The sequence below is a fragment of the Ambystoma mexicanum genome, chromosome 3p, assembly GCF_040938575.1.
Source record: "Ambystoma mexicanum isolate Mex_15411 chromosome 3p, UKY_AmexF1_1, whole genome shotgun sequence".
Lineage (NCBI taxonomy): Eukaryota > Metazoa > Chordata > Amphibia > Caudata > Ambystomatidae > Ambystoma > Ambystoma mexicanum.
In genome coordinates this window covers 200,164,010-200,185,515 of record NC_090925.1, presented here as the reverse complement: position 1 = coordinate 200,185,515, position 21,506 = coordinate 200,164,010, and the positions used below count along the sequence as shown (strand labels likewise).

At 47.3% G+C, this 21,506-nt stretch overlaps 1 protein-coding gene across 2 annotated transcripts in view; it reads right to left on the bottom strand.

The window, feature by feature from the left end:
- USP5 (ubiquitin specific peptidase 5) overlaps positions 1 to 13,582 on the bottom strand; it is a 1,083,475-nt gene extending 1,069,893 nt beyond the window's left edge. Inside the window, exon 1 of one of the 2 annotated variants that reach the window (XM_069650637.1) lies at positions 13,201 to 13,582. In XM_069650637.1, coding sequence (XP_069506738.1) covers positions 13,201 to 13,308 — 108 coding nt within the window. In that variant the 5' untranslated portion in view covers positions 13,309 to 13,582. The remainder of the gene's footprint in view (positions 1 to 13,200) is intronic. The other variant, XM_069650636.1, reaches the window with a different exon arrangement.
- Positions 13,583 to 21,506: the final 7,924 nt, after the last annotated feature.

Genomic DNA, 21,506 nt, shown 5'->3' with positions numbered 1-21,506 from the left:
GTGGGTTGCGGGAGAGCCACCGACAAAGTGTGGTGGAGGTACAGGGCAATCCTAGTTGAGGAGGAAACGCGCTGTGGATGCTAGCTGCGAGCATTGCCCGATGGCCGGAGGAGCATGGGAGAGTTCAATGGGCACTTTCACCATTAGGGACAGTTGGACTCCTCAACAACTGCAGTGGCACAGGGTTTTTCGCTCCATATAGTGGTATGGGAGTTAAACTGATCCTGGTGGAAAAGGCTTCCAGAGGCGGGTTTGACCCAGAAGAACTTAAACCGGAAGTGACGTGGTCACCCGGAAAGGCAGTAAACCGAAGTGAGGGTTCACTAGTTTGGTTCAAGCTCAAAAATGGCAAAAGGCCACCTGTAAATGTGTTTAGGACCATGTCCACTTGGGGCCTGAAAAATGCTAGGATCGCTCCGATGCTGACTCTGAATAAAGTGATATGTTTTCTTCCAACAAAAAAAATATCAAATTGACTAAGAATTATTTCAATTAATTTTAAGAAATGTTCACAAGGTTGGGGTTCGCCCCGCTGGGGAGAAATCAGCCACCACTCTCTTACTTTATTTTACCCAGGGCACAGTTACAGGACGGCAGTGAAGGAAACAGTTCTTTAGTTATTAACTTCTCCCCCACTGAGGATTTGAACCGAGGTTGCACTTGTAACTCTCCAGTGTCACACTATGCTGAGCTATCTTACATGTGCTGGGCTGCTCTTGTTCATATGTATAGACTGCCTGGGACATAACGCTCATTGCCGAGCAGTCACAAAGCCCCGATCAGGACAGATATGTGCCTTCTGCAATTAACCATGGATTACACTTCGACCACTGGCAATACATCAATAGGGTTTTGGGCATAGAGAAATCCAGAAGATAGGACATGTGTTGGGGACACGGAGGGATTAGAGGCTGTCCCTTACTGTAGAAAATTCTGGTTTAGGAGGGGACTGCGGACTAAGAAACAGGTATTGATACTATGGACATCCCTGAATGCTCTTCTGTGTAGGAGTACACAAAAAGGTGTTCCCGTGTATGAAATTAGTTAATTGTTTAAGTACAACTTATGCTATTTAGATGTTGCCTTAAGTGGTGATTTAATCACATTTTCACAGATCTATGGTACCTGTATATATATTGTAACATCTGTGTAGGAGTTGCATCGAGCTATCCAAAACATGTTTGTTATTGAAAAGGCAGTACATGATGACAATGTAATAAAGGAGCTTTCAGGGGATTTCCAGATCACAGATCTTGCAAACGGACTATCCTGACTTATGCAGCCAGTCAAGAGGACTGTGGTATTGTACGTTTTGACCGTACTTAAACGGTTGCACGTACAAAAAGTCCTAAAAATGCTACCACCAAAAGTTTGAACCTTTGGTCGTAGCATTATATACAAGTATTAACAAAACAAAAAAAAAAAGCTGCGGGTGTGTGGTATAGTGAGCGGGGTGTTGCGGGGGAAACCCCGGCAGCCCCCGTAAAAGAAAACAAAAAAAGGACCCTGCGGCGCCGGTTCCCGATCACGGAAGTGAAAGGGAACCGGCGCTGCAGGGACCCAGCGTGAAGAAGGTAAGTGGGGTTTATTTATGTTTGTGGTGTGGGTGGGGGGGGTGTCATGGTTGTGTTGTTTATGTACGTACGTGTGTTCACATGAGAAAGGTGAAAACTTTAGGTAGTTCGCACCTTTCTCATACAAACTTTCCGGCCGCGGCAAAATCAGCCGCGGTCGGATCACGTAGATCCGAGGACTGCACCATGACAGACACTGGCCCATCCCTTCATGTTTTCCTGAGAAAGCAGGGGAGGGCGGTTCTCTCTGAAGAACTTCAAATCAGAACCAAGGAATTTCGAAAGGAACTAATTACGGTGTAATGTTTTTCGAAAGCTTCATGTCATCTTGGAAGTGGTCAAGAGATCATAAATGTTTGCAAAGACGTTAGGTTGTTAACCTAATTTAAAAAGGTATTAACTTATTTTTTTCTTTTGGAACATGCGTTAGATTACCCATAGCTAACACAATAAAACAATACAAATATGTATGGCATCTCCCCTCACAAAGTGCAGTAATTTTGCAACCATTGGACCAGATGGGAGAACCGCACATCACCCGTTTCACCCAGCAACACCACCCAAGGATCCATAGAAAGAGACAACCCTGTGACCTATTTCATCCTGGACAACACCTCCTTCCAGAAGAGCCCAGCCTTTGCACACGTCCACACCATGTGGAAAAAGGAGCCCACTGCACTGCAGCCTTGCTAGCAGTTTGGCGAGTAATTCGCAGATATACGGTGAAGCCTCTCCGGTGTAAGGCATCACCTATGACAAAACGTGTAAGCACACTCCTCAGTGACACATCTAGAGGATTTATGCATTCTCACCCATATCTGCAACCATGCTTCATCCTCCATTGGCCCACCTAGATCCACCTCCCACCTGCTTGTGTATGGCAAACGTGGCAATGGGTCCTCAGTATTCAATCGCCTAGCCTGTATAGTTGTGAGATTCTGTTCCGGGAAACCCCTCACTTAACAGCCAATACGAGCGCATTTAACTGCCTAGTGGCCCCAGATTTCGTGGGAGAGTGAGAAGCACAGTGTCTCAACTGTGCATATCTAAAACACTCTGTTTCTAGCAGGGCAAATGTGTCTTTACGTTCTTGGAAGGTTAGTGGGCACCCATCCTACAATTGCTGTAGTGATCCCGACCCACTGGCTATTCACGTGCCAAAACTCTTACCATTATACCCTGGTCGAAACTCTGGATTATTCCAGATAGGCGGGAGTGGACCATCCCTTGAGCTGTGCCCCACCTGCGAACCGCCCAACCCATACAGTACAGTGTATTCCTAGTGGTGGTCAGGAGCAAGAAACCATGGGCAGAAACCAACGATCTCTGCCAACATATGGCAGGTGACCTAGCCCCACCACTGACAAGTGAGATACACAAGCATGAGAATTTCAAGGGTTTGTGACTCAGCATAAACATATAAAATGCAACTCGTCAATAGGTGGAAGCACCATGAAAACAAATTTGATGGCCACAGAGTCTAAATGAGTTTTCTGAAAGGGAGACCTTGGTTGAGGATCTCCTCTGCCCGGCTGGAATATGACCTTGTGATAGGTCTGCTTTTTTTCCAAGAGTGGCGGCCATAAATGTGTCCAGCGTTTTGTCAATCTCTTTGAGTTTCTCACATGACCATCACCAGCGGACAGAGGATCCACTTCCAGATCCTTAAAGATCTTAAAACAGAGGAAACTAAATTTCTCAACGACGACACCTTAACCGACGCACGTGAGAAACTCAAAGAGATTGACAAAAAGCCGGACACATTTATGGCCTCCACTCTTGAAAAAAAGCAGACCTATCACAAGGTCATATTCCAGCCAGGCAGAGGAGATCCTCAACCAAGGTCTCCCTTTCAGAAAACTCATTTAGACTCGGTCTATCGAATTTGTTTTCATGGTGCTTCCACCTATTGACGAGTTGCATTTTATATGTTTATGCTGAGTCACAAACCCTTGAAATTCTCATGCTTGTGTATCTCACTTTGGGCACAACTGTTTATTTTACTTTTTTTCAAAGCAATTAGTCGTATAATCAGCTAAATAATAAAAAGCTGTTTATATACTTCTGAATGTTCATGTGTTTTCACAAGTAGCTTGCTAATGGGACAAATGCCTAATGCCCCATTTAGATGTGTCTTCACAAGGGTTTGAACAAACTTGCATTCAATTATTGCAAAGATTTCAATTTCAGAGGGTAGGACTACGCCCCAGTTACAGTGTCTTCTAAGCCCTTTTAGTCCTCCCCGTTCCAGGGCTGTCCCTTTTTGTCTACCACCACTGACTGGGCCTGCTCTATTACCTTCCATGCAGGTTGCATAGCGAGGTCACCCCATATGACCATGTGAGAAACCTGTACCGCTAAGATGTATCGTAACACATCCGGCACACCCAGGCCCCGAACCCCAGTAGGCCTCCTTAACACATTCTTAGAAATTCTTGCCCGTTTGTACCCCCATATGAATGTGAGGATCTTCCCTTGTAAGGTGTGGAACTCAGAGTCAGGGATCCTGACCGGCAGCGCTAGACAGACATATAGTAAGCGAGGTATGAGATTCATCTTCACCACTGTAATCCTGCCAAACCAGGATATTTCCTGCCCATCTCATCTGTTTAAATCATCCGACAATGCTTAGAACGGTATTACCGAAATTGACCTTTTCCCAATTATAGTGGTCCTAATTGACCTTCTGCACAATTGACCTTTATATTATTTTTGTTATTTTATATATGTGTTGGGTTGGTTTTGGATTTTAAATAATGTAAGGGAATTGGGTGGGGGTTGCCAAGGGGTTTTGGATTGGGTGGGAGGTTGCGGGGGGTTTCCCACCAGCATATATGTCCTAATTGATCTTTTAGATTAGGTCAATTCTCCCGAGGTCAATTGTGAAAAGGCCAATTAGTATACAACCGCTTAGAACAGTGCCAGGAAGTTACAGCAAAATACACCCGAGACCCTATTGGGGATACCCACCCCAAAGTAGTGGATCGATTCCCAATACCACTGTATCAGTGCCAACGCTTCAATCGCGGATCTATTTTGGGCACCCAAAAAATGTCCATCCCGTGCGACTTGTCAAAATTAATTTTAAAGCCTGAGATCCGACCAAAGCCCACCAATTCATCTAGTAGTCGAGCCAAGGAGGTGCAGGGATTTCAGAGAGTAAGCAGAATGTTGTCAGCATAGTGTGAAACCTTATAGCTGAACCTGCCCAGCTATATCCTTTATATACCTGCATTGGCTCCGATACGACAGGCCAGCAGTTCCAAGCTTAGTGCAAACATGAACGGGGACAAAGGGCATACATGCCTGGTGCCCCTAATGATTGGCAGCCTAACCAACATTTACCCATTAACACGGAGGGAGGTTGATTTGGTTCCGATAGATAGGCATAACCCATTTGATGTATCCAGGGCCAAACTCAAAGCTTTCCAAGACCCCACCTAAGGTAACCCCAGCTAACACGGTCAAAGGCCTTATGAGCATCCAAGGCAATAATTCCCATCCTGACCCCCAATCTCTTTTCCACCTCGAGGAGGTCATGGTCCCACCTTACATTGTCATGGGTGCTATGACCCACAATTAACCCAGTTTGGTCCCCGGCTATAATTCTGGGGAGAAACTGTCATGTGATGGGCCAAGATCTTGGATAAAAGCTTTCAATCTATGTTAGTGAGGGTGATGGGTTGGTATGAGTCACAAAGTGTTGGGTCCTTCCTTGGATTGGCAATCAGTACCGGTGTGGAAGTACCCATGGTAGGGGATGTCTTCCCAGACTCCCCAAATAAATTGAAGAGATCCACCAGAGAGGGCAGAATGTTTTATATAAGGGAGCAGTAACCCCATCAGGGCCAGTGGCCTTCTTCTTTAGTGTCCTCATGGCCCACTCCACCTCGTCCAATGCAATTTGAGCATTTAAGGTCTCACATTCCTCCACTGTTAGTTTCGGCAGGTTCACCCCCTGCAAGTACTGGGCCTGGGTTGCAGGCTGGTCCCAAACTCCCTGAAATACCTCCCCAAAGTGATGCTCAAGTATTCTCAGTTTCTCCACCTCCCCATGCTGTAGTACCCCCGGTCCGTCCCGCAGGGACACCACTGCGTTCCGGTTCTGGGTCTTCATTGGTTTAGCCAGCAGGAGGCGATTCACCCACTTCCCATTTCCATAATGAAACTGTTTGGTTTTCAACATAGCCTGGGTCGCCCTATCCGTCACATGTTCCTCCAGCTTCTTGCGTGCCACCCTCATTGTGTGTAAAGCCCGACAAGACCCCTTCTCCTATGTTCCTGCTCTGCCTGCTCAACCCCTCTTTCCAGACCCAGTCCAATCAGTGGTCGCCGCCTTGTGTATGCCGCCGATTTGCTGATTAGTTCCCCCCCCGGACCACGACCTTCATCGCATTCCCACCCAATACCCAGGGGAAGGGCCAGAGTTTCTATTTTCCTTAAAATAATTAGCTATTACCTCACCTAAGTCATGGCATATGACCAGAACCTTCAGGACCGGATCATACAGCCTCCAGGGGCACCGCTGTCTCTCCGGCCTACCCACAATGGACATAGTGATTGACACTGGGGCATGTTCCGATAATGTTTGCATACTGATGTCCACCCTACGGACACACAGGTATAGTGCACTCGGATCCAGCAGGAGATCCAGCCTAGAGAAACCCCTATATACACATGAGAATAGAAAGAGTAGCCCCTCTACCCACTATGAGATAATCTCCAGGTATCCACCACCCCCGATTTTCACAGAAGAGAAATCCAGCCTAGTAGCAGGCAGGGTTTTATCCATCAGGGGGATCAGGCACCAGACTGTGGTTGCCCCTTATTAAAGTCTGCCCCTATGCAAAGGGGAGCACCTGAAGGAGAAACGTTTACAGGAACCCACCCTGCCCAGTATTAGGGGCATACAGGGAAATCAAAGTGAAGAGACGCTCCCAAAAAAACACACATAAAAATCTTCCCTAGGGATCTCGTAAAACCTTGACGTAGATATTTGGATAAGTTCCCAAATTAATATCGCAATTCCCTTCTTCTTCTCGCCTCCAGAGAAAAAGAACTGCTGCAGGAACATTATAACCTGCATCTGCTTTTCTTCTCGCGCAAGCGAGTCTCTTGAAGGAACACTACCGATAGGGACATTTCCCCCAGCTTACGCAGGACAGATGTCCTTTTCATCTGAGAGTTTAACCCCTGAATATTCCATGTGCCCATCACCACCAAATCTTCCCCGCCCAGTTCTGCAGTTACCTTATCCAAAACACATTATGCCATCAGGCCATATCCACCCCCTCCTCATCTTGTGGTATGTTGCACAGTAGCAACTGTGACCCAACTTCATTCCCACGGTACACATTTGGAATGCCAAATACACCCACACTGATCCCCACCCAACAATTAACTGTGCTCAAACAGGAGCAACAATTGGACATCCCCAATTCCAACAGGGAAACCGATTTGGAAGGATCTTGACACCCACAAAAAAGAACGTACCTCTTCTCCTCCCACCACCTCTCCACTGCTACCAAAACCGCATGACCTCTTTCCAGGCTCAGGGTACAAGACCCCAACTTGAACCGTGACCCATCCCCTAACTTGAGATCCATGCTCCAGCATTCCCAAAACCCTGCAGGACAGCTCAGGTCTTCCCAACTGGCCCCTTCAGCCTCTTCTGCCTTCCCCACCCTCCTCCATTTTTGTGATGTTTCTGAACTATGACCCAACCCCTCATCCTCAGGTGCACCCTCCTTTGCCTCCTCAAGATTCATTAAACCCTCGGCCTCCTTCAGCGTCCGGATAATCCATTGCATTTCGTGGTATGCGAAGTGGAGTGTGCCTATAGGACCCCCTTCTAAGGCACAACCACTCAGTCAGTGGTCGGACCGTTCTTCGTTTAGCCAAGGTCGTGGTGGCCAAGTCTTGGAACAACGAAAAGGTGATGTTTGCCAAAGGACGTGCTGCCGACATACGCTCCTTCAACTGGAAGACGTGGACCCTTGTGAGCACATCTGGGGGCTTATCTTGTGCTGAGGAAGTCCTGGTGCGATGTGTATTATCCAGTTTGATGGCCGAGACCTCAGGTAACTTCAGTAGAGAGCGAAAGAGGCACGCCAAAGAGTCAGGGAGTTGATCATCCCTTACCCCCTCAGAGATGCCCCGGATCAGAATATTATTTCAGCGGGAGCGCTTCTCCCCCTCCTCTTTATAATCTTCCACAGCCTCTCAGTGCACCTCCAATGCCTCCAGTCTATTAGAGCATATGATTGCTCGCAAAGAGCGTCCTCCACTTCGGACACCCGCTGTTCAGCTACAGCGAACCTCTTAATCAGCGCCAGGATCTTATGAGAAAGTTCTTCTGTACTCTTATGGATTTCCTTGCAAATTTTCACCAAAAGTTCCTGAAGGTCCGAGTCGGTGGGCATGTGCGCAAGTATAGCCGGAAGAGGGTCAGCACCATGGACCTGAGCAGTCACCACCAGAGTGCGCTTATTTTTGTCAACAGGTTGCAGCATTATGGAAAGATCTCCTTGCTTTCCCAGCTTCAGTGTTTTAGCCATCCCGGCCACAGGGAACCGGGGAACCTGAGCTTGGAGCCGCTGAAGACACACCACCACTGAGTATGCCCCCTGACAGCAGTCTGTTTTTTCTTTTCCGAGCACACAACCAATACTGTGCCCCCGCAGCACACAGGAGAGTCAGTGAAGCTACACTCTACCCCTCCCTCCCCCCAGCAATCACCAGATGGTTCTACAGACACCACCCAGCAGGAGAGGCGGTCACTGAGAATCCCCACATGTTTTACAGAGGAGGGTAGTGAGAAATATGAGGTTGATGGTACAGAGCGGCAGACTGACATGTATGTATACGCGAGACACTTCGGTGCAGGTCGGACCTCCCAAGGACTATACCCACACGGGATTTAGTTACAAGGCACCTAACCACATGGTCACTTTCACCCGTTAATCGGGGTATATGGAGGGTGCAAGCTGAGCCATCCACCTGCCAGTTCCAAGACAGCCGCAGGCCAAAACTATGGATCGCTGCAATGTGTGAGTTCTGAGCGAACACCCAGGAGACCTTAAGGTGCTGTTGTAGGGGGGAATTTGGAACCAGGTTACTGCTGTCACTCCTCTGTACGTCGCCAAAAAAGCAGAATGCAGGCAGCCTGCACGGTGTCGCTCAGACAGGAGTTGTGCTTATTGTGTGCAGAGCATGCTATAAGGATATCACTCCATTAGGGCAGCCCAGTTGTCAGCACCTTTGGCATCGCCACCTACAACAATGGAACCAACCTCTGTGTAGAAAAAAACATGTCCTTGGAGAGAGAAAATGGTTAGAGGATGGATTCTAATCACTAGCTACCAGCAGATGCAGCCATGCCAATTGGTGAAGGGCACCTCAGAGGAACTCACAAGAGTCATCTGCCATCATCATTCATAGTGAGAACCACATCCAGATATGGCCGGGTGTGCGTTCCTGGTTTGCAGCCAGGCTGCGCAACACAGAACATTACAAAATCACACATATCTAATCAATGGCATTCCATACTGTGTACACCTCCTCTGATCGCTATTGCTTGCTGTATAACAAGAGGATGAGACGATGCAGATGGGACAGCCTCTTGAAGCGTGCGAGTTTACTGAGCCTTACAGGTGTCAGCAGGCTACTTCTTCTTTAACACTGCAGCCCTGGCGAGCCCCACAAGGTCGGCCCACCCAATGGCCAGCCAGATTACGTTGGTGGGGGCCTCACACTGTATCAAATGAGCCGGCAGTGCAGCCCCCCAGCAGACAGAGCACACTGATTAGCTGGCGAGGCTACGGCCCACCCCAATGGCCACCCACGCCTGGCCAGCACACACCTTCACGCCACACTCGCGGCCTGGGTTCCCCACCAACAGTGTGCATGGATCGATCACAGGCACTGCTGTGCATCTCCCGCAGTACCGGAGGGCCCAGCGAGAGAACGCTGCACTTTGCAGCGGCTCGCCAAGACCCAGACAGAGAGGTAAGGCAGGCGGGCTCTACTCTGCCACCACTCTGGCGCTCCACCCAAGGGTCACCGGCCCCCCAACTCCACTGCCCCTTCCAGACCCATGGGTGCCAGCTCACACCCTCACAAGCAGGCAGCCACTCAGCTTCCATGGGTGAGGCGGCACTGCAGATCACACCAGCATTGGGGTGGTTCTGGTGATATATCATGCACCTCTATAGGAAGGCCTGGCCGCGCGCCATTTTGCAGGTAGGCGGCCCAAGTTATTCCAGCCAATCCTCGAGTTGCAGCCACCTTTTGGGATCGAAGAAGCGCCCAGCTGCAGCCCAGGTCTTTGTGTTGCTCACCTGTGCACTTCTTGCCAGCGGCGGGTCGCCAGTAGAGGGGTACTTTGTTATTCTCACCTTCACTGCATCAGAGGCCCTTAGGGAGCCATCTTTACCGATGACGTGCCTAGCCACGCCCTCTAAGCATTACTTGTATGGGGAATCTGAAAAAAATGCAGCGACTGTAACTTAATATCAGCATCTAGAATTGAATTTATTTACATCTGGGTAAACAAATATTCCTGGGGGGTTTTTTGTATTTAAAACTGCACGCATTCGTTTTGTTATATCATCCAGTCAGTCCACAAACAAGACTAGTTTTTATTAAAATAACCGCAGACAAAAAACACAGGAGATAGTAATTTGCCAGGATCGCACAGTTGAGTTAAGAGGAGAAGCCGGGATTGGAGATCATTCACCTTCACAGGAAGGTGTTTGGCTTTTGAATTTTGAAGTATTTTTAACGCGCACACAACAAACTAAATCGTGCCCTGGCGCAGATGGTACCAATCAGAAAAGAAGAGAAAGTTGGAGCAGACAAAACTGGAAGAAAACCAGAATCACCCATTCTACTTGAAGAGATGTGTTTTTAAACCTGCCTTAAAACTAATCAAGGAATTTGTCTGTTTTATGGAAGACTATTCCATAATCTAGGTCCAGTTACTGAAAAACACTGGTCTCCTCTTGATCTGGAATTCGTCCTAGGGATGACAAGAAGGAGTTGGTCATCAGACCTAAAAAGAATACGCTTATCAAAATGACTTGAAGCAAAAACTATGAAAAAAATAAAAAGAAGCTTGACAAACATGATTATACCAATAAATTAAATACAGATTATATCTGTACCTTTATCCCGACCTGCTCCAGGTATGGACGAATACAAGTTAAATATGCGTGCCCAAAAAAACGCCCTTTACGTTTTGCAAGTGTACTTTTTAGACTTAAGACACACAACAGATGATATTGGGAAATATTGCCTTTTTATTGACTAGCCCCAACACCCCGCTTGTTATTTACATGTAGAGTGAAGAAAATATTAAAGCCACATAAATGCAAAGAGACGGTTGAGACGCCTCAGTTGGAATTGGCTGGCAGACTGAGAGGCTGACCGGCCCCCGCAGGGGGCGCTAGAGGGACAGCTTACATAGCGGGCTGTCCCTTCTGCCCACCCCCTTCCGGTCACTGGTCAAGCCTCCCTTTCCTCTTCCCTCCCCAACAGCAAGACGGAAGAGGCGTTCCCAGGGGGACCTGGCTTCCGGTCAGGTCTCCCTGGGGACACTTATAAGGACGGGAGCTGCTGGCCATCAGTCTCTTTGCCCAGCAGCTCCCGCCTTGTGTGAATCCCCACCCGCCCACGCCTGAGAATATAATTCTGGGGTAAAACGTGTTGAAGCTGGGTAAGAATTAAAGCTGGAGTAAGCATGCAGACCGATGGTAGGAGTAGGGGGACGCTTTCGCATCATCAGTAGGATTAGTAGAGTGCCATAGTAGAAGTATGGATAAAATAAGCTAGTGTGTTGTTTGAGTTGTTCCTAATATTTCTTTCTTTGTTACAGGCGGAGTATCGGGGCGGTCCTAGCCAATGAGGTACTTCACGCTGCAGCTGCAGCGGCTCGGGATTGGCCGGGCTCGAGCCAATCCCTCCACGGGCACTGACTCCCTTCCTTAGGGCTTTAGGCCAACAATCTTCCTGGTCAGTGCCCCTGGTTCCTGCTGGCAGTGCCAGTGTAGCTGGAATAACCAGCAGTGTTGTCAGTTTGGCCAGTGGCTAAAGTGGTGACATGGTTCACCCGTATCTGACTGTTTGTAATGTGGCTGGGACCGTCCCAAGTTGTTTTGCTCCAAAATAAACTGACCATGTGTTTTTCCAAAGAACTTTAATACAGTTGTCTGTGTATTCCTTTATTCATTTCATTGTGTTATAATACTGACCTAAGGAGGTGGGGGTGTCCAATGGGGATCTCCCCGCTATGTTCGTAACCTGGCTTTCACAAGCACTCTTCTATCGCTGAAAAAAAGCGAAGGCAGCAGCCGCAGTGCAGTGTGAACAAGTAGTTTTTTTTGCCTGACAATCCCAAAGTTTGCAAGTTCCTCCCTGAAGAACAGGAGAAGAGTATGGACAAACGCGGAGATTCTAAATCGACCTGGAGTTAGGCAGGTTTCGGTCAACACTCAACTAAATCATCTGCACCAACGCTCTCTGCACAGTCCAGAACCATGAAACCACAAAGTGTGATGGGCTGCTGCCTAAGCCGCCGGCACCCCTCGGTTCACTTGTATAAAGAGGCGCCCAACAAATAAAATCTCACGTCTAGATGTCAAAGAAAGCCGACAGCTCCCCTTCCCAATCTGCCTTGGCTCACCTAACGCGCCGACGATGGCTCAACCTCCCATCGTCTCCTCTTCCATGACATCCACACTAGGTGATTCCGACGAAACATCTTGAAGATGGGGAGCAATATTTTCGGTTGTCCCGAGCAATGCATAACAAGCAGCTGCATGCCTTTTTCAAATAATAATGCAAGTCAGACGTTTTCTAGATAAAACTGCCATAACGAAAGTTTACATAAATTACACCTTGTTGCCTTCACCCCGCATTATATAAAAGTGACACTTATGGAAAAGCAAAAAACGAAAAGTACTACAATGCAAAGAAACACACATACACCACTCAGACCTGTACTGGACCCCCAGAGCTTTCAAGTTGTCCGTGTCATGCGTGATACGGCCATCCTGTAGCTTTTTTTCTTTAAATCCCGGAGATTGCAGTTTATTAGTTTCAAATGTAATATATATTTTTTTAAACTGTAAGCCCCAGAATCCAATGTGAAAAAACAGGCCTGGGTAATTTTTTAATATTGGGGGGCACTGGAGCAGGGCTCATAAAGTCCCTAGGGTGGCCACTCCAACACCATTTGCAGTGTTAGGCCGCAGCCTCCTCCTCCTCCCCGAAGTTTCGGGATAGTTGCTCCCATGAATGGATACATAACGCAGTGCAACAGCACCACGTGGCAGGTAGAGAAATGTAGCTATAGAGAATGAGATGCAGCAAGTACACAGGCACGCGGTTGTTGACAGGTGCTTGTGAGCACTACAAGTCCCAACAGTCCGCGAGGTTGGGGGACAGGATGGTCTACTGACGCAATGACGTTTAGCACGCACGTACGACATACAGGAAGTGTAGTTCGAGCACTTGCTGCTGACTACGTAAAATGGAGTCCAATTAACTGCATGTTCCGACATGCCTCGCGACGGGGGCGCTGTCAAAGGGGAGTGCAAGGAAAGAGAGAAGGGGGATTTGTTCTTACCGGGGTGTCGAAGCAGAATGCACACTCATCTTTGTGCACGCGATCGCCTGCCTTTGGCACCCGAATGGTGGGCAGTACAGCCAACAACGCCTCATTCAGTTGTGCCATAGTACCCTCTTCTTCCACCTTCTCCAACCGTCACTGGAACCGGTGGGACACACACGGCCAACGCGAGACACAGCCAGGAGGACGAAAGTGTCTGACTGCGCATGCGCCACTGTGTGAGACAGTCACACACTGCCGGGAGAAGAATGCGCGTGCTCCTGTCGTGAGAGCGTGTAGGTCGCACGAGCCGAGAGAACCTCCAATCAAGAGGAGGGCTGTTCGGGCTGACAAGCAATAGCGCCATTGAAATGAAAGAGACGTACACACGGTTCACAAATGCGGAAAGAGAAAAGAGACGAGATGTTTTGCCTTTGAAATGGGAGAAGGACCATTGTGACCGGCGACCGCTGCACTGTCATGGTCCTGGGTGGCAACTTAAGTGGCTGACACTGTCATAAAATAGCTACTGTGAACAATCTATTGAAACCATTTTTAGTTGCGCTGCAGCAACAATGAGACAGAATTGCAAACAGTAATTCACTTTTATTGTGTTGCTTATTGTCAAAAGCCCAATTTAATGTATTTTTCAACCATTTTGCCCCCGCTTGCAAGTATAACTAGGATCAAAGATCTCCGCCCAGCCATTAAAGCCCGTAAATATATTTTAATCCGTTTTAAGTAGTTACTGAAACTACAGGAATCAACTATCTGTAACCAAGATCCTCAAGCTGAACCACCCGTTTGGAAACAACGCATAATTCTTGCAACAATAAAGATTACCCAGACTAGAATAGTGCAGGGAGTCTTGATTCATGTATGCCGACATTTTGCAGCATATGGGAGGGAGGTTTTGGCACAAAAGTGGGAGAATTCAGATTTTCCACACATACCTTACAGAAAGTCATAATTCTATTAAAGACATAGAGGCGAAGGATTATGCTTTTCACTAAACTTTACTCTTCGAGCAGCATCATTAAACAATAAAAGTAACATACAAAATGCGAAAAAAACTAAAATCTCCATCTGTTTAGAGTTTTTTGTAGTCTGTAGTGTTATTGGTCTTTGCAACATGTGACCTTAATAAACCAATCGTCTCAGTCCATCCTTATGAATCCTGTCCATCATTTTACGGACTCCTCTTTCTTTGGCTGTTCCTTTCAGAACATTAGCATCCCAACCAGTAAATGCTGTTGAAATTTTCCCTTGAACCAATGTCATAAACTGTTGATTTATTATCAGCCATAGAACCTGTAAAAACAAAACATATTTCAGTTTTCAGGTCCAAAGGGGTGGGTAATCGACATCAGAAAGAAACCAAAAGCATCATCACTTTATGAACATGTAATTACGTTAAACATCTCATTACACAATATGTGACATCAATTACTCCGGTGGGATAATCTTTTGCCTCTGTGTCTTTAATAGAATTATGACTTTCTGTAATGTATGTGTGGAAAATCTGAATTCTATATCAAGACCAGGAGTTTCGGCGTATGCTTGTTCAAAGCTTACTTACCACCAACGTTGCCACCTTTTCTACTGGCTTGAATTATTTTTTATTTGAAAGTCGATTCTTTCTACCAGTTTGCTGCCCTCATGATGTCTTTTAGTCTGGCCTGGCCTGAAAGGCCTTAGAGACCATCGCCCCTCTCACTGAATGGGCTCCGTAACAAACTGTATCTACTCCCGCTTGGGCCATAACCCATCTGATCCATCCTCCCAGTATAGCGGACGCCACTTTCCTTAAGGCTATGAGTAACCGAGTCAACCCTAAGGGTCGTAACCCCCTGGTCATAGATTTGTTTGCTAAAATTCATTTTATTGGTACTGGGCACAACTTGGGGTGATCCGGAAATGTTTCATATGAAAATGATCTCAACAAAGTTTTTATTCTTTTTGCGATATGGTATGTGATTCCCTGTGGAGATAATGATTTCCTATTGACCTCTAACACGCTCACATCTGATACCTTCTTACATGACAGCAAGCATAGAAGCATTGCCAATTTGGCTGATAATACTTTCCTTGTTAGATCAACGTTATCTGGCCATGATGTGAGCATTCTTAGGACCTCATCTACATCTCATGCCTGGTCATATTTCTGTCCCAGAGGTATAATTATTCTAACCCCTCTCAGAAGTCTGCAAATCAGTGGATGTTCCCCCACTGGCCGTACTTCTATTTTTGAATGTCCAGCTGAACGGGCTGTGTTAAGCTTTGCCCTGATCTACTAATTGTCGCAGGTAGTTGGCTATGTGTACTACATCTGTTCCAGTGGAATGTACGTTCCTTTCCAAGCACCAATTGCGCCATGTTGACCAGGCTGATCCTTAAGCTTTCATGGTCCCAGGCCTCTTCGATAATGTGTTCAGCTTCATTCAATAGTCCTGGCCTAGCCCAGGACCCCCTGAACTTGCCCATGCAATGAAATTGAGGTTGCCTGTCCTCACCAAAGGGTGACCTCCCTCTGAGGGGTCCCTCACTATTCAATCACAGTGCTAATGGGTTGTCGTGGGACATCCATAGAGATCCGGGAACCACGCTTGTCCTCTCCAATCTGGAGTAATTAGTACCATGGATACCTGCTGTCTCCTCACCTGAGCCAGCGTCCTCGCTATCATTATGAATAGGGGAAATGCATATTCCTTGCTCAGACCCCACTGTTGTAGGAATGCGTCTATCGCTTCTGCCTCTGGGTCCAGTCTCCAACTGAAGAACCGAGCAATTTGCCGGTTCAATCTCGATGTAAACAGGTCTGTTCTGCATGGACCCCATCTCGTTATTAACCCTTGGAAAACTCTTGTCCAGCCTCCAATCGCTGGCATCCCAGAGAAATCTGGAGTTACAGTCAGCAATCCCGTTCTGACGGCCCAGAAGATACTCTGCTGTCAAAGATCTCTCTCTCTGCAGGAAGAGGTGCTGGAATTATTTCGCTAGCAATGCTAACGTCGTTGACTTTGTGCTCCCCAGTCTGTTTATATATCGGACTGCTGACACATTGTCCGTCTTGAGGAGTACACAACATCGTGCCCTCTCCTGCCTCCCAACATTTCACAGCGAATGAGCCTGCTAGGAGCTCCAGGCAGTTTATGTGAAGGCTCAGTTCCTCTTCTGACCATCTGCCCCTTGTTGACATATCTCCATATCTGGCTCCCCATCCACACCTGCTGGCATCAGGCTTTATCACTAGGTCCGGGGATGAGCCACATTTTGCCCTTCCATTCCAGGCATCCATCTGTTGTAACCAACACTCCAGTTCCTCCTTTGCCTCCAGGGAAAGGGGTATTCTTTGCTTGTAAAATACACCTCTCCTGAGGTGTTGGATCTTTAATCTCTGGAGTGCTCTGTAGTGGAGCAGACAAGGGAAGATCGCCTATATTGAGGATGCCAGGCATCCCAGAAGTCTCGCTATCTCTCTCTCAATTATATCATCTCTTTCGCTAACGTGCTCTTTATCTCTTTTTTGATGTTGTTTACTTTGTTCAAGGGAAGACTCAATGTTCCCTGTACTGTCTCTATCCTGAAGCCCAGGAACTCCATGTTCTGTTCCGGCTGCACCATAGATTTCTCCAAGTTTATTAGAAACCCTAGTTGTTGTAGGAGGTCTAAGGTGATGTCTACCTGATCCTTGATCATTAGTCGGCCCTGACACATTTAGAAAATGTCGTCCAGATAAATAATTAGCCTGATCCCTTGCTCCCTGAGAAAGATTACTACTGGTTTCATCACCTTCGTGAAGCACTACAGGGCTGATGCTAGACCAAAAGGTAGGCATGTAAACTCCAATATTTGCCCATCTCACCGAAATCTCAGAAATTGTCAGTGATCAGGTAAGCTTCTGTGTTCACTGTGGGTGTACACCCCGATCTCACAGCTTCCCCACTCAAGGCACCACTCTCCTCACCTGATTCCTCCAAATCCGTCTTTTCAATCCCTTGTCTATGAGCCAGATAGTCCTTCTTGATCCTTGAAGTTAGTGCTCTGGCACGGGGTGAAGCCGTGGTGAATCCCCGAACCGGATCACACCTCGGCTCCAGTCCCGGGTGCAGGCGGTGCTAGGGGAAAAAGCCCGGAGGCAGAAAAAAACCCTGCAAAGGATCCTAGTATGCTGGTCGATGCGTAGTGGCTGTAGCAGTAGAAGTAAACAGTAGCAATGATGTCCAGGACTGCCAGAAGCAAGGAGAAACTCCAAAGCCGAAATTAAGGTAAGAAACCCTGGGAAACACAAGGGGGAAAAGGAGGAGACAGCAGGATGGGCAGAAAAAGAAAACACGCGGAGGTGGCGAGAGAGAGGGAGAAGAGACAAACCAAAGAGAGCCAAGGCCGCCGCCGAACAAAAACAGCGGTGAAAATGAGGGAAAGGAAGCAAAGGCAAGTACGGAAAAAACGGAGAGAGAGAGAAGAACTGGAGCGTCTCACCGTGTAAAACAAAACTAGACGGTTGCAACGCAAAGAGCGCTAGGAATCCTGGAAGGAAATAGCCATGAGTTGGGGAAAAGGAAACACTAGTCCGTTGAAGGGAGACGTGGAGAAAACACGGTGGAACCGCTTAATGGCGGCAAAGTCGTGTCAACGGTAACCACCACCACCCTAATGGGTTTGTGACAGTATGCCCCCTCTTACTGCCTACCCCACCCGGTTTGCCCGGATGCTGCCGGTGGAACCGGGCAACCAGACGAGGCGCTTTGACAAAATGCATCAGTTCCCAGGTGTCTTCCGATCTGGAGTACCCCTTCCACGAAATAAGGTATTGCAGCCTGCCTCGGTAATACCGGGAATCGCGGATCTTGGAAACTTCATATTCATCTTGAGTGTTTTTCTTTTGCATGTTTTGAAAAGAAAGTGGTCTATGATGTAATTCTGAAAGAGACTGCTTTAGAAGGGAGGTATGGAAGACCGGGTGTATCCGTCGGAGGTAGGAGGGCAGTGGATCTTGTAAGCTACCGGGTTGATCCTCTCCAAGATAGGGAATGGACCCAAGAAGCGAGGGGACAACTTAGAGGATCGAATCCACCTGAGTAGAAATTTGGTCGAAAGCCAAACCTTAGTTCCCTTATTCCAATTTGGGGCAGTTTGTTGATGTCGATCAGCAAGTCGCTTGTAGGCGCTGAGGCTCCTTGCTAAACTGTTTCTGGCAGTCCTATGGGCTTCAGCAATTTCAGACAAAGCGGATTCCACCGCTGGAGAATTGCTGGTCTGAGGAGAAATTGACCATATGGCCTTGGGATGTAGCCCATAATTACAATAGAATGGCGTGAGACCCGTAGCAGTGTGTTTGGAGTTATTATAAGCGAACTCCCCTCTGGGGAGCAGTTGGACCCAATTATCCTGTAGTTTATTTGTATAGCACCTGAGATATTGTTCAAGAGTAGCATTGAGCCTTTCTGTTTGGCCATTAGTCTGAGGGTGAAACCCTGAGGAAAGAGCCCGGTCTATGCCTAAACGTGAACATAGTGCCTTCCAGAACTTAGAAATATACTGGCTGCCTCTGTCGGAGGTAATCTTATCAGGGAGGCCATGAAGACGAAAAACATCCCTGGCAAAAACCTCGGCCATACGAGCTGCAGTAGGTAAACCCTCCAAAGGTGAGAAATGAGCCATCTTTGTAAGAGAATTGACTGTTACCATGATGCAAGAGCAGGAGTCTGATAAGGGTAGATCCACGATGAAGTCAGTGAACAGATAACCCCAGGGCCGCTGAGGGATTTCCGGCTGAGTAAGTAGACCCAGAGGTTTGCCTGTGGGATTCTTGGCCATGGCACAAACAGGGCAAGCCTTAACGTAAGATTGAACTTCTTCCTCGAGGTTGGGCCAGTAAAAAGAGCGTCTAATGAGTTCAGTAGTGTTAGATTGACCTTGATGACCTGCAACCAAACTTTCATAACACCAGTTGATAATCCTCTTACGAAGATGACCTGAGGGTATGTAAAGCCCATCCTTGCAGAACCAGATACCGTCTTTAAAATGATAACCAGGAGCTTGTTGTTGATCAATGGCGAAGGGCTCAGAGTTCGATGCTTCCTTGACTTCTTGAAGAAAAGAATGAATTTGGGTCACAACACGGTTTCGTGGAAACATGAATTCAGGAGAAGAATGCCCAAAGGCAGTGAGTGGCTCCTTGCGGGACAAAGCATCAGCAAGAACATTCTGGGAGCCCGGTAAGTAAGTAATGGTGAAGTTGTACTGAGAAAAAAAATATGCCCATCAAGCCTGGCAAGAGTTGGTACATTCCAGTGATTGCAAGACCTTTAAGTTCTTATAATCTGTTCGTATGATAAAGGGGTTGCTCGCACCCAGTAACAGATGACGCCATTCTTCACAGGCCTGCTTCATGGCCAATAATTCCTTTTCAAGAACTGAGTAGTTCATTTGGCTGGCCGTCAGAGTGTGAGAGAGATAAGCCACCGGATGCTCTATCCCTTCGGACTCCTGGAGTAGGGCAGCTCCGATTGCTGCTGAAGAGGCATCCGTTTCCACAATGAACTGTTTAGTCTGATCGGCTTGAAGTAATAGGCGCCGAGAAAAAAAGGAAGCTGGTTTCGGCTGCTGAAGACCATACAAAGGGTCCGGAAGACTTCTTGAGAAGAGTAATAATGGGTAACACGGTTTCGGAGAACCGGGGGATGAATCTTCTGTAAAAATTTGTCAGACCTAGAAACCTTTGGACTTCCTTAATGGAAGAAGGAGAAGGCCAATCCGGAATGGCAGATACTTTTCGTGGGTCCATGGAGATACCCTGGTCAGACAGAATGAACCCTAAATATGGAATACTGGAAACTCCGAACTGACATTGCTCTGGTTTCGCCAGTAAGCAGTTCTCCTTCAGCTGATTCAACACCACCAAGACATGCTGTTCATGTTCTTCCTCATTGACTGAATACACCAAAATGTCATCCAGGTAAACGTTTACTGAGACAAACAAGAGGTCAGAAAACATGCGATCCATAAATCTTTGAAAGACAGCGCGGGCGTTGACTAACCCAAAGGGCATTACCCTGTATTCAAATAATCTGAATGGAGTACGAAAAGCATTCTTCCATTCATCCCCCTTGGCAATGTGCAACAAATGATAAGCGTTGCGAAGATCCAGTTTAGTGAATATGTGTGCATCTTGTACAGCTTCAATTATGTCTGTGATGAGGGGCATAGGGTAGCGGTCTCTAATGGTGACCTTGTTGAGGCCTCTATAATCGATGCACGGCTGTAATTCTTTGGAATCCCTCTTAGTAATAAAAAACAAAGGGGCTCCAGCAGGAGATTTAGATGGTTGAATGAGGCCATTGTGAAGATTTACGTCCAGATAAGTTCGTAAGGCGTCCTTCTCCGTTTGAGACAGAGGAAACATCCGGCTAAACGGAACCAGGGCATTGGGTTCCAGATCTATGAAACAATCCTCTGGTCGGTGTGGAGGAAGGGCGGCTGGTTTGACGTCCGTGAAGACCCCTTGGAAGGCCTCACAAAAGTGTGGCAAAGCATGCACAGTTGAGGATTCTTGACAAGGTGCCGATGTAAGCTGAAGCTTTATATAAGGTTGTTTAGGAAGACAATGCTGTTTGCAAAATTTGGACTCGAAACTTAACTGATTAGAGGCCCAATTTATGTGAGGGTTATGTCTCCTGAGCCAAGTGATTCCCAGGATGACAGGAAAATGGGCGGCTCTAATAATATCAAATCTTAATGTCTCCACATGTTGGAAGATCTTGACTTTGATATTCTCTGTGGTCTGTGTGATGGGTCCTGACGACAATGGAGTTCCAGCTACACCCTCCACCTTCTGGTCTTCCTGACATGCCAATCTTTTTAGGCCAACTTTGTACACCCACAAGGTATCAACAAAGTTACCCGCTGCACTGCAGTCTAAGAGGGCTAACGTCTCCACCAGTTGTTCTTGAATTTTAACTCTGATGTTGATAACCATAAGTCTGGAATCTTCCTGGGCCTCATTAGTGGAGACTGAGAAAGACACATAGGGACTGGATGGATTTGGTGAGCCCCGTTTTTCTGTCCCTTTTAAAAGCGGGGTTGTTCGTTTCCCGAACGCCGTTGAGGCAGTTCTGAACAATCTTTGAGAAGATGCTTGTCAGATCCACAGTAGGCACACAGTCCTTTTTCTCTTCGCCTCCTTCTCTCTTCAGCGGAAAGTGGTGCCCGAGTGGTTCTTATCTGCATGGGTTCTTCACAGGGAGCCGGAGAAGAAGAAGGAGTATTCGGTGATGGATCAATGCCAAAGGAAGATCCTCTATAGCGTCTTCTCTCATTAC